The 12,226-nt window shown below is 42.9% G+C and overlaps 2 protein-coding genes across 6 annotated transcripts; both read left to right on the forward strand.

Annotated features, from left to right (window-relative positions):
- The first annotated feature begins 6 nt into the window (after nucleotides 1-6).
- Nucleotides 7-5,153, forward strand: LOC143902542 (mitochondrial tRNA-specific 2-thiouridylase 1). Of its 2 annotated transcripts, none has more exons than XM_077415534.1 (8): nucleotides 7-1,821; nucleotides 1,940-2,105; nucleotides 2,187-2,371; nucleotides 2,426-2,676; nucleotides 2,775-2,942; nucleotides 3,024-3,245; nucleotides 3,502-3,659; nucleotides 4,256-5,153. In XM_077415534.1, exons 1-7 carry the CDS (start codon nucleotides 1,740-1,742, stop codon nucleotides 3,622-3,624), a joined length of 1,197 nt encoding a protein of 398 aa, XP_077271660.1. In that variant the 5' UTR covers nucleotides 7-1,739; the 3' UTR covers nucleotides 3,625-3,659; nucleotides 4,256-5,153. The 2 variants fall into 2 exon arrangements, with proteins under 2 accessions (XP_077271660.1, XP_077271661.1); XM_077415535.1 differs by having other exon boundaries at nucleotides 10-1,821; nucleotides 2,450-2,676.
- LOC143902539 (neprilysin-4) lies at nucleotides 5,013-12,149 on the forward strand. 4 transcript variants are annotated; one of them, XM_077415529.1, is made up of 17 exons: nucleotides 5,013-5,153; nucleotides 5,931-6,042; nucleotides 6,147-6,355; nucleotides 6,781-6,935; nucleotides 7,187-7,375; nucleotides 7,891-8,036; nucleotides 8,210-8,421; nucleotides 8,618-8,878; nucleotides 8,974-9,176; nucleotides 9,287-9,466; nucleotides 9,575-9,902; nucleotides 10,068-10,285; nucleotides 10,471-10,647; nucleotides 10,806-10,968; nucleotides 11,117-11,326; nucleotides 11,455-11,561; nucleotides 11,652-12,149. In XM_077415529.1, the coding sequence occupies exons 2-17, from the start codon at nucleotides 5,936-5,938 to the stop codon at nucleotides 11,925-11,927; spliced, it is 3,141 nt and encodes a 1,046-aa protein (XP_077271655.1). In that variant the 5' UTR covers nucleotides 5,013-5,153; nucleotides 5,931-5,935; the 3' UTR covers nucleotides 11,928-12,149. The 4 variants fall into 4 exon arrangements, with proteins under 4 accessions (XP_077271655.1, XP_077271657.1, XP_077271656.1 ...); XM_077415531.1 differs by having other exon boundaries at nucleotides 9,575-9,786; nucleotides 10,063-10,285; XM_077415530.1 differs by having other exon boundaries at nucleotides 7,891-8,017; nucleotides 8,224-8,421.
- The last annotated feature ends 77 nt before the right edge of the window (nucleotides 12,150-12,226 follow it).

Raw genomic sequence — 12,226 nt, forward strand, 5'->3', positions numbered from 1 at the left:
CGGGTAGCGCCTAGCGCCTAGCGCCTCGCCGCCTCCCACGACGGACGGCCGCGACTCGCGACGCCGCCATCGGCCATCCGCAGCCATCCGCGACCGCCGCGACTGCCGTGGCGCGACTAGCGACTAGCGACGCCGGCCACGCTCGTCCTCGTCCAGAGGACGGAGGGTCACGGAAGGTCTCGCGTCTCGCGTCTCTCGTCGGCGTCGCGGTCGCGGTCGCCAGAAACGGCAGCGGGCAGAGACGGGGGCCGATCGGAGCCAACCGTGTCCGACGATGCGCGAGCGGATTGGAATTGATGAAAATTGAAATTGGAACGCGCGTGCTATTCCGAGCAGTTCCGAGTTGCGAGTTGCGAGAGTATCGAGCTCGTGAACGCGGCTTTCCAGACGGGAGTTGCGAATGTGCGCGCGCGTAATACGAGCGTTTGTCATCGCTCGCCGAACTCGATGGAAGGGAAGCGATCTCGATAGAAGGTCGAGCGAAGCGATAAAAGCAATATAGCGGAGTCGGGCCGGTCTTTCTCTTCCTTTCTGTATCTCGTCTTCCCTTTCGTTCTCGCGAAGAGTTTCGCGTTGAAAACGGAGGAATCGATCGGAGTCCGGAGTCCGGAGAACAGCTGGGAACAACGATCTCGCGAATTCGGTTACGGTCATCGTTTTTTTTACATAACATACGCGTGAAAATTACGAACGTACGGGCACTTGGCCCGTGCACGCGTGTTCTCGATATATTCACATTTGAATTTTAAATTTCGATCACATCTCGCATCGCTCCTCGGCCTGCCTCGGCCTCGCGCGCGAGTCAAGGGGGCGCCAAGAGGACCGTCGAAAAGACCTGAGCGACGCGCGTCCGCGGCCCGGCCCTGAGTCGCCGTCGCGCCGTCGTTGCTCCGAGCATCCGAGTTGCGCCGAGTGGCGCAGGGCGCGGAGAGAGGCGTGCGCGATACCATCAGCGGCACGCGGGTACGTAGTGCATACGCGCGGCGAGTAGCTTCCCTGCCCGCGACCCGCGACCCGCGACCGCAATTGAGCCATTTGAGCCAACGGCTCACCCAGCTGTTCCGAGAGACGAGCAAACCCCCCCCCCCCCATTGTAATCTGGGTCATGGCAACTGCGCAAAATGTGGCAAAATGGCCCGCTCGCGCTGCCGCAACAGGGTCGCGCGATTCGCGCGGCGTTGCTCGCGAGAGCGTCGGTGACGTTGCAATTTTCGATGCGTCGCACACGAGGCCTCCCGATGGCACTCGTGGCACTTTTCCTCAGGTTTCGCACTTTCGTCGCGTCGCCGCGTCGTCCACGTCCACGTTCGCAGTCGCAGTTGCTTGCGCTGCGACGCGACGCGACACACGGACGCGGACACAGACACCCGAGATGCACCGCGCGTCGTACGCGCTGGACGTTTATCTCTGTCAACGAGCTTGACTGGTCGCCGACCTGAGAGAGCCACGCGTGGATTGGCCGACGGACTTTGCTCGGCGACTCATGGCGACCAATGACGACTCAGGCGCGAGGCGCGAGGCTTCGAATTACTCAATTACTCGTCGAGCAGTCTCAGAACTATCGCGAGCACGGTCCTAACCTCGCGAGTCCTAACCCTAAGTATGGCCCTGAGCACTCTTGATCTTGAGAAGCGACCGAGACCATTGTTCGACGTGACTAATTTCTTTAAAGAGTAGCGCGTCGCCCTGAAAAAAAAACCTATTTGACGTACTTGACGAATTGAATTGTTCCACGGACTATGGAGACGATCAGAAATGTCGTTGTGGGAGTGTCTGGCGGTGTCGACAGTGCCGTGGCGGCTTTTCTACTTAAAAACAAAGGTAAGAATGAAGAATAAGCTTAATAATGTAGCTTTACCTCTTTCATTGATATATTGTAGATTGATATAATTCCAGAATAGACCTTGAAATAGATATGTCTTTTTTTTTTCTTTTTAAGGATTCAACGTCACTGGAGTATTTATGAAAAATTGGGACGTTAGAGACGAAACGGGAAGGTGCGCGGTCGAGAGAGATTACGACGATGCTCGATGGATCTGCGACAAATTAAAAATCTCTTTGATACAGGTCGACTTTGTCAAAGAATATTGGAACGAGGTCTTTAGGTACGTTTAGGACATTTCGGCATTTTCACGCACGAACGAGGATAGCCTCATTTTACTCATCTCTAATTTTTTTTTCCCCAGTGATCTGGTGGAAAAGTATCAGAATGGTTATACTCCAAATCCAGATATTTTGTGCAACAAGAACATCAAGTTTGATAAATTTTTCCATCTCGTGCGTAATAGATTTCAAGCGGATGCAATTGCAACGGGTCATTACGCTAAAACGAGCTTTGGACCTTATCTAGAGAATTACGAAGCAAACACCGGTAAGTATGTCGAGCGAAATTAATTAAATATTCGTTGATGCAACTTAACGATAGCGCGCGACTATTATAATTCTGTAGACGTGCGCTTGTTACAGGCGCGAGATAGCAATAAGGATCAAACTTTCTTCTTGAGCCAAGTGCCGCGACAAACTTTGAGACGTTGCATGTTTCCTCTTGGAAATTACTTGAAAAGTCACGTAAAGATGATGGCCGTACAAATAGGATTGCGTCAGATAGCGCGAAAGAAGGAAAGCATGGGTATTTGTTTCGTGGGAAAACGTGAGTTTCAGGATTTTATTTCAGAGGTAAAAGAGATACGTTTCTCTCCCCGTTTAACGCCGCGTGCTTCCGACAAGATTAAAACAAGATGACGACGATGACAATTATTTTATAACTGTTGCAGTATATAAAAGATAAACCTGGTGATTATATAGATTTGGATAGTGGACTGCCGATAGGTAGACACGATGGCATTCACAAACGGACGATAGGGCAAGGATGTAAAATTGCCGGCTGTCTCAAGCCCTATTACGTGTTCAGCAAGGATCGGGAGTCTAATACCGTTATGGTGGTGTGTGACGGAAAATCGGAATTGTAACATTTTATTGAAAATAAATTAAAACTTGCCAATAGTATTCTTCTTACGACGTAGGTAGGTGGCACGACTCATCCAGCGTTGTACACCGACTTTCTGATAACGCGGGAGATTCATTGGATCAACGAGGAGCCGCGCGAACTTAACGATGGCGTGTTCACGTGTAACTTCCGCTTTCAACATAGAAATCCGTTGATCGCATGCAGAGTGTACAAGATGTCCAATGGTCGCTTATTTATTCGTCTTGACGAACCTTTACGAGCGATTACAAAGGGGCAGGTAATTTATAGCGAGTAACGAAACGGTGCTCGCGTACATTTACATGTCCGTTAACGTTCGGCATTTTACGCGCGATAACGCTAAAGTTGTCACAAAATGGTTATTTATTCATCTAATCACGCTTTATTTCTTCTTATTGTTGGTTATCGTTTAATTCTACGCGTCAGTTTGCGACCGATTGTATATATCGACTAATTTTTACACACACATATGTATGTAATATATGCGCACGTGTGTGCATATGTATAAATTTCAGTACGCCGTTTTATATTCTGGTGAGGAATGTCTGGGCAGTTCAATGATATCGTATACAGGACCATCCTATTTTGCACTTAACCGGCAAAACTGTATAAATGATGCTCGCGTAGCCACAATTTGATAGACGTCTCTTAGAGTTTAAATGTATCAGTGTGCGTAAGTACACGTACAATTTTTATAAGTTTTAATTAATAAAATTGTTTCAATAAAATAAAGATTTATCAATTTGCATCAAATTCGATAATTTTTTTTACCATTTTCGTTCAAACATCAATTCTCTCCGTAACATATGTCTCGCGTGTTCCACAAATGAAAAGTCACATCCACGTGCTTTACCCAGTTTTTGAATACACGCGTGCGCGTACACATATTGCGGTAATTTGAAGCTTGAAACTTTCAACGTGCTCCGAGATAGAGATGCGCTCAAATTTCTGTCTAGAATTTATATGAGTCAACTCGTTCAAGTCGTAGTTGCCGCTTTTCAATTTTTCCAAGTGATATTTGTCGTAGCATACTTCTCGGCACTCTCTCTTCAGATTACTCATGTGTCTTGGTTAAAACTATAAAAAGTAGTTTTAAATTTGTAGAAAATTCAAGCGAATTTTATGCGGTGCGGAGTGCCATTGAGAAAAATGGCTTTAGAAATGAAAGAGAGGAAAAGAAAGGCAATTTTAACTCGTAGCATCGAGTGTAATTAGAATCTCGTAAATCTTTATATCTCTCGTATCTTATATCTCGTCGAACAATTTCAGATTTCAATGACAGAAATTATCATGAATGCCACTTATGTATCGTCATCGAGACATTAACCGCGTGTCCGCAGTTCTGTCACGGACGGACGGGACTTTAATAACGATGAAGGTCATCCCACGGAAGATAAGCATAAACGATTACAATAGATTTCGTTGGAACATCTTACCCAGCTACGATGATTACCCCGACGAAAAGGAGACTGATGAAAGTTAGTAGGCGACAGCGAAAGTAGAGGACGATATTCCAATTCTAATAATACGTTGGAAGATATTATTACAAGTTGGAATGGAGAATGATCGGTGTGGCGACAACGAGATGGACTCGATAACGATAGGGTCGCGCGTAGAATGTGAAATATGACGTATCGTGTTATTGAACGATAACTGCAAGTTATTAGGGTCGATTGACGAGTAACTCGACGTAAGGAGCGCGTGTAAAATGTGTGCTCTCTCTCTCTCTACGTATGCGTGCCGCGTACAAAGCCGTGTCTCTTCGACTTGGTTGCTACTCTCGCGATTGGCGTCACGAGTCGCGATTCGCGACACGGGCATGGGGCATGGGCGACCTTACGTATGTAAATTATTCCCGCACAAATACTGCCTGGTAGAGATTCGCTCTTGCAACTCGCAATCATACGTAGGCAGTCGCGCTGACTCGCGCGCTCGACGAGCTAATACTCGTGCTCCGGTCGGGAACGGGCACCTAATAAATCTGTCCAGTCGACATTCGACTTTGGCGCGCATTTAACGTCGCGTTTGTCAGTCGCTGATTTCGGATAAAGTTTCGTGCTTAAGAGTACATATGTTGTCATTCAGAATTTGTGCGTGATTGGTAGTGGATAAGCAATCGTATATTGTTCACGAGAGTAAGTTGAACAATTGGATATACATATACTAGGTAGGTACATCGCGAGGATTCGGCAAGCTCGTATATACCTTCTCCGCATTGGCAGACTTTCCGATTTCGTTCTCTCCAGAGTATAATTTTTTTTCTGAAAATCTATAAAAGCATATACACGCGTGCGTGTACAGTGTTGGCCAATTTGCTATTAAGAAATGAGCCGAATAGAAAGTATAATAATTCGAGTCTGCCATAAAGTTATAAGAATAAGCGCAATAGTGGGTTTCCTTTTCCTCTTTCTTTTTTATACTTGCTCTGACTTGTGAGAGGCTCTCGCTGAATTCAGTCGAATTCAGTTGGGAGTGGTTCAACAGCTATTCTATTCCATAATTTATAGGAAAGCATTTTTAAATCTTTATTGCCGTCAACATCCAATTGTTATTATTATTAATATATATAATATCGGGAGCAAAAATTCTGCGGAGAATAACTGCAGAAGCATTATGTTGCATACCGTTGAACTGTTGAGCTTCAATTTGTTATATTTATACAGATTAGAAATATTTTGTTTTATTCCGCTGTATTCGCGTACACGCGTATTCACACGGACTCATTTCTCTCCATCCTTTGGTACAAAACGTGTTTAGTAAAGATACAATAGAAATGGGTGAAATTTATTCTACCCTACGGGGTGTCTATATTAAAAAATGTTAAATGTTTTCATATCTCTCTCTCTCTCTTTCTCTCTCTCTCTCTCTCTCTTCTCCAGCAAATGGCATGTGATATTACACTAGATCAATCTTGTCCAACTGAGGCGCGTTCAATTGTTTTCAGAGAAAATGCTAAGTGGCAGTAACTTGAATCGATTTAGCGACGATGACTTTTTCAATGGTGGACCATGTCCGTCGTGCAGATTGGCCATCAATAAGGAAACCGGTAGACTCAAGTGTGTGACAAGTTTCATGTTTATTTTTCTGTAAATTTCGCTGCGACAAGTAGTTGTCGCATTTTTAACAAGTGGAGTGAACCTTTTGCAAAACCCATTGTCAGATGGTGTACCGGCGGAAGTGAAGCGCGGCGTTTTCGTATCAAACTGATGCTCCTCATACCTGCCGTGTTGCTGCCGATTACTATAGTGTTCATCGCTCTGTCGCGATTTCAAGCCACGACCAAAGCCTCCGACTCACGCGCGGTTTCCACTTTTTATGAGATGCCGGAACAGGATAAAGAAATAAAAAATGAGAATGACGTTTTCTGGAGTAAGTTCCTTAAAACTCTTAATTTCCATTGTTGTATACATATTACATATAGATAGACGTAACGATTTCTAGTTAACGCTTCCATTTCAATGATGGGCTCAAATCTACCAAATCTGTGATATTACTTATATTTGTGCAGAGAGTAAATGGTATTTCGTAGTCTTATACGTCAAGTAAGATATCGCGTTGCAAAGCTAAAAAAATGTTATCTGCAGTCTCGTCACTGTTTATCATTATATTGAATAATAGACATGAGCCAATTATTACAGTAATAATGTAAAAGAATATACATTTTAAATCAAATCAAAATATATTGATTTTCTTGACGCATCGTAGAGAGATTGAAAAAAAAGTTGTCAAAACGTATTCTCTACCGTACGTTCTTCAAGAACGCCCTTTAAGAACTGATTAAATTACGTTATCAGCTACCAGTCGCAACGACGTAGAACGTACGGCGGAAGAAAGCGAAGAAGAGGATCGACTTTTGCATCCCGATATGAAAACGAGTTACGTGCCCGTAGACACGCATCCTCCATTTCGATCGCAATCGCCCCACCGACGCAAACGAGACATCGACGGGGTACTTAATCTCCAAACAAATTCAGGGCTCAAGATACCAAATTTGGTTCTCTGATTAAAGAATAATCCTACTTTTTTTCCCCTTCTTCTATAATACGTTCCTTCTACCGTGTTTCATTTTTGCGCCTTGTCTCATTCTCTCTTTTCTCTTCCCGTTTTATTACCCGTGTCCTTGCATCGTCTGCAATCATTGTATCCACACACGCCACAAGTGGCAAGAAAATATCCCGAAGACGACACGATCCTTTTCAGGAGAATCACACGAGGGATGGTTTCGAATTGGACGATCGAGCAACGTCCTCGTCTCGGGCACATGTTCGTTTAGCTAACGGCAAATTGGCAGATTCTTCTTCGAGGGAAGAATCAGATAGGAAAAATGATACATCGGAGAGATTCTTCTCGGCTTCAGATAGCGTGAGGTCGTACGTCGACAGAATCGAGGTACATAAAGCCGGGTGATGGTCTGCTGATGATTATTAGAAAATTTAGCAAATCTATATATGCTTATCATTATCGGTAATTTTCACAGCTGTCAGAAATAAATTGTTCAAAACACTCAATGATATCTCAATAGTTTTTACAATATATATATGTATATATCTCAATATATATACCTATATTGATGTAAATTCGGGTAACATTTTATGCTTTATATATTGGAAAAAGAATCCCTCGGCAACATCATCAACTTGTAATTATATTTTCTGGGGACTCGCGTTCGTCGCGATGTATCATCGAATACGCGCGACATCGCAAAAAAAGAGAAAGAGATTACAAAAGTATAATCTGTGCGCGTAGAGATAAAAATAAGTGGAATTGAACATTTACCTCTCGCTTCCTGTGCCATTTTAGTATGCGACGGGATATACACAATCATAATACAAAGATGTGCGCGTGCGTAAGTGATTAATTCGATCGAAGGATTCTCTCGATTGTGTCTACTAAATTTTGCATAGGTGCAGAAGATTGGCGACACGATCGAAAGCAACAACGCGCGGGACATCGATGAGGAAGACAATTTCTTAGGCGATTACTATCCGGAGGAAGAAGCTGGCGATACTTATGAAAGTAGTGGAATCAAGTGTAACTATCACTATTCCGAGTCAGTATTATAATACTTCAAAATCGATACGTGATTTATAATCTATGATTCAATGTTTTTGATTTAAAATTCTTCTCGTCCAATTCGAATTCCAATTGAATCGTCTCAATCGTGATGAATTTTTCAATATATTCAGAAAGAAGGTTGAAGTGATGCCATTTAATAATTTTAAGATTCGCGGACGTAGGTGTTGAGAAACGATCGAAAGAGGGATCGGAGATGAGAGGAAAGACCCGTGGAGAGGAAGACTCGTTCTCCATTTCCATCAACGAAACGTGGTTGTCGGTGGTCGACGGACACGTTACGATCAAGGACGACCAAATGCCCGATCTTCGTACATTCTGGAAAGGCGAAGGAAACGCTACAAGTATCAGAGAGGCTCGAGGTGATATATATATATATAATAGTAGATATAAATTATTATAAATAGATGATAAAGTATACTTTTGAAAATGCCACTGTGTTTGCCGCGATTTGTGCATCACTGATTCGCTGAAGAAAACAAAGTGAAAATATACTAGGCGCGTGAAAGGGAGTCGAAGTCAAAGATAAACTAAAGGAGTGTCGCTTGTCGAACGTAGCTCGAATAATGCTGAGGTACATGGATAAGAGCGTGGATCCGTGTCAGGATTTCTATCAGTACGCTTGTGGTAATTGGGCGAAACGTAATCCTATTCCGAAAGACAAAGCCGGCTACGATACTTTTGAGATGCTCAGAGAATCGCTGGATTCTGTACTGAGAGAATTGCTGGAGGATCCGATACCGCGCGACGCCGATGAGCCAGATGGCGACGATGCTACGGTAAAGGCGAAACATCTGTTTCAAAGCTGCATGAATTACGGTAAGTAGGTGCACTACCTTGGTAGTGTACCTTGGTAGACCAAGCTGATTATATTATTCGTGCGAGCTTTTTGAACGTGGCAAGGATATGGCTAGAGATCTTGGAGGAACGTATGGAGCAACCACTCATCCGGCTTCTGGACGAACTTGGTGGCTGGCCGATTTTAAGGCCAGACTGGGATCCCGACAAATTCGACTGGCTCCTCTTGACCGCGCAACTTCGATTGTACAATAATGACGTACTGATCTCGGAATGGGTGGGTCCAGATATTAAAAACAGCGACAAGTACGTGATACAGGTAACAGAGGGTGAATCCGTTGTATCGTGCCTTGGCTTCGACCTTATGCTTTGTATCATATCGCAAAGTAACAAAGACATAAACATCTTGTTGAAACATCTCGTTCACAGTTTGATCAAACATCGCTCGGGCTTCCTACGAGAGATTATTTCCTTCAACCGTCTAACGCAATTTACCTAGAGGCCTACAAGGACTACTTGATGAGAATCGCAATCTTACTCGGCGCATCCCTAAGTAACGCGACGATTGATGCCGATGAGCTGATTGAATTCGAAACGCAACTCGCATCGGTACGTACTGCGTGCATTCTCACCATTTCTCTCTCGCACCATTATTGCATTTATTTATTTACGTTGTTTGCTTCAACAATACGATTATTTTGATCTCAAATCTCGTAGATTACATCGTCACCGGACGAAAGACGAAATTTTTCGGAACTTTATCGACGAATGAGTATAGGTGAACTGAGAGCACTCGTGCCGCAAATCGATTGGCGCCGTTATTTGTCGATCGTCTTGGCTCGACCGATACACTTTTCCGAGCCAGTTGTCGTCTTCGCGTTGCAATACATCCAAGATTTGGTTGTTTTACTTTCAAAGACGCAACCTAGGTGCATCATAGATTTTACATGTTGCAACTTTGGTCCTCTCTTCCTTCCTTCCTTCCTACATTTTGCATTTTTAATGCAGATGTATGTATGTATATGGAGGGGTAAAAACCAGTGGTGTAAGTCAAATTTTTTTAAATATTTTCTGCAATTTATACATTGTACAGATTGTGCATCTATGCACACGAGAAAATATTTTAAAAAATTTGACTTGCATCACACTCTGGTTTTTACCTCTCCATATAAAGCAATCGTTACGAGCAATCATTATTTTCGCAGAACAGTGGCAAATTATCTTTTATGGAGATTTGTGCGGCACAGAGTTAACAACTTGGACGATCGTTTCCAGGAGGTCAAGCAAAAATTTTACTACATTCTGTTCGGTAGAGAACAAGCGCCGTCAAGATGGAAAAACTGTGTAACTCAAGTCAATTCGAACATGGACATGGCCGTTGGTGCGATGTTTGTCAAAAAACATTTCGATGAAAACAGTAAAAACGACGTAAGTAGAATATATCTTAGCTCATCACTCTTGAGCTTGTGTACTGATGCGAGTTACAATTATAGTGTAACTTTTGTAAAAGAAGGAGAAAAAGAGAAAAAGTAAAAATGGATGAATATTTATATTTTTATTAAATACGATTCGAACCAGAGGAGACATGTTTTATTTGTTTATTGACATTGCAGACATTATCGATGACTCGAGAGATACAGCGATCTTTTAGAGAGCTGCTAGACAAAACCAGTTGGATCGACGACGAAACGAAGCGATTGGCGTCTGAAAAAGTAAACGCTATGTCGCTGAGAATTGGCTATCCAGATTTTATCCTACAGTCACATCTACTGAACGAGCGTTACAAAGATGTAATGTACCTTTATATATATATAAATTTGTACATGTAATATCTGTTAATATATATAAGACAGACGGCCAATTTTCGAACAATCAAATAAGGACGTTAAAAAATAAAACAAAAAATTTGTTATATATATTTTTTACAATTAATATTATCTTAACACAGGTTGTAATTCGACCAGATAAGTACTTTGAGAATATTTTAAATATCCTGCGACACTTGACCAGAGTCGAACAAGCTCGCCTTGGCAGAGCTGTCAATAAAACTTTGTGGAACACTGCGCCAGCGGTCGTAAACGCTTACTACAGTCGCAACAAAAATCAGATAAGTAAGTTTCAGACTGTCATTTAAGAGGAAGCATCTGTATTTCTATTTCTGTTTCTATTTCTATATAATTTTTCTCTCGCAGTTTTGCGCTTCACAAATTAGTTTCCCTAAACCGTTCTTGTAAAACCCTCTCTCATTTTGTCTTTCAGTGTTTCCAGCGGGCATACTGCAGCCTCCTTTTTATCACAGATTTTTTCCGCGAAGTTTAAATTACGGTGGGATTGGTGTCGTGATCGGACACGAGATTACTCATGGATTTGACGATAAAGGTAGATTGTTCGATAAAGATGGGAATCTTCATAGGTGGTGGAAAGACGAAGCAATCGATGGTTTTCACCGGCGAGCGCAATGTCTCATTGGTACCTACGGAAAGATAAAATTTTCTCTCTTTGATCAATCGCAGCACGCAATAGATGTTATCGATCCACATTGATAATAAAAAGCGTTCACTATTGCTCATATAATCGAGTCGTCTTCCTTCTCGTAGATCAATACGCACGTTATACCGTGACGGAAGTTGGAATGCAGATAGACGGTGTTAATACGCAAGGGGAAAATATCGCTGATAACGGCGGCATTAAACAGGCCTTTAGAGTAATTTCGCAAGTTGTCCTCTCCTCTCCGACTCGAATCAAAGATTCTAGTTTCAATGATTGAAAAGTTTACAAAGTCTTCTTTGTACAGGCGTACGAGAGATGGCTGCGTTTGAACGAAAGGGAAGACGAGACCTTACCCGGAATGAGTGCGACGGGTAAACAATTATTTTTTTTGAACTTTGCTCAAGTGTGGTGTGGTTCGATGCGTCCTGAAGCGACGAGAAATAAGTTGAAAACAGCTCTACATTCGCCCGGTAGATTTCGAGTGATCGGCACGCTCTCCAATTCGAAAGACTTTGCTCAGGTCTTTAATTGTCCTCTTGGTTCCCCCATGAATCCCGTGAGCAAATGCTCGGTGTGGTAAAACATGTGGCGAACTGTTCGCCGCGAACATATACACAAACAATACATAGTTCGTGTGCATGTATCGATACGATTTATTCCGATCATACTTGCTATTGCCGAGCACATTTTTTATTGTAAACGTATTGTTTACGCTTAAGCGTACTCTTTAAATTAAGATACCCAGTGGCCTCCTAGAAATGTATAAAATAATGGAGAAATACATATTTTTTTAATGCGCTTATTGGACGCTTTGTATATTATTTCAAGATATCTTGCGCTGGCAGGGGGAGAAGAGAGAGAGAGAGAGAGAAAGAGAAT

Source organism: Temnothorax americanus, unplaced genomic scaffold, assembly GCF_048541705.1.
Source record: "Temnothorax americanus isolate GAGA-0224 unplaced genomic scaffold, ASM4854170v1 Scaffold4, whole genome shotgun sequence".
Taxonomy (NCBI): domain Eukaryota; kingdom Metazoa; phylum Arthropoda; class Insecta; order Hymenoptera; family Formicidae; genus Temnothorax; species Temnothorax americanus.

Bases quoted from the DNA above. Each gene is read 5' to 3' on its own strand.
- LOC143902542 (XM_077415534.1), top strand. From the start codon at position 1,740: ATGGAGACGATCAGAAATGTCGTTGTGGGAGTGTCTGGCGGTGTCGAC. The intron at 2,372-2,425 runs GTAAGTATGTCG...ACTTAACGATAG, and splicing joins GAATTACGAAGCAAACACCG to CGCGCGACTATTATAATTCT. The intron at 2,677-2,774 runs GTAAAAGAGATA...TAACTGTTGCAG, and splicing joins TTCAGGATTTTATTTCAGAG to TATATAAAAGATAAACCTGG.
- LOC143902539 (XM_077415529.1), top strand. From the start codon at position 5,936: ATGCTAAGTGGCAGTAACTTGAATCGATTTAGCGACGATGACTTTTTC. The intron at 9,177-9,286 runs GTAACAGAGGGT...TCTCGTTCACAG, and splicing joins GCGACAAGTACGTGATACAG to TTTGATCAAACATCGCTCGG. The intron at 11,562-11,651 runs GTAATTTCGCAA...TTCTTTGTACAG, and splicing joins GCATTAAACAGGCCTTTAGA to GCGTACGAGAGATGGCTGCG.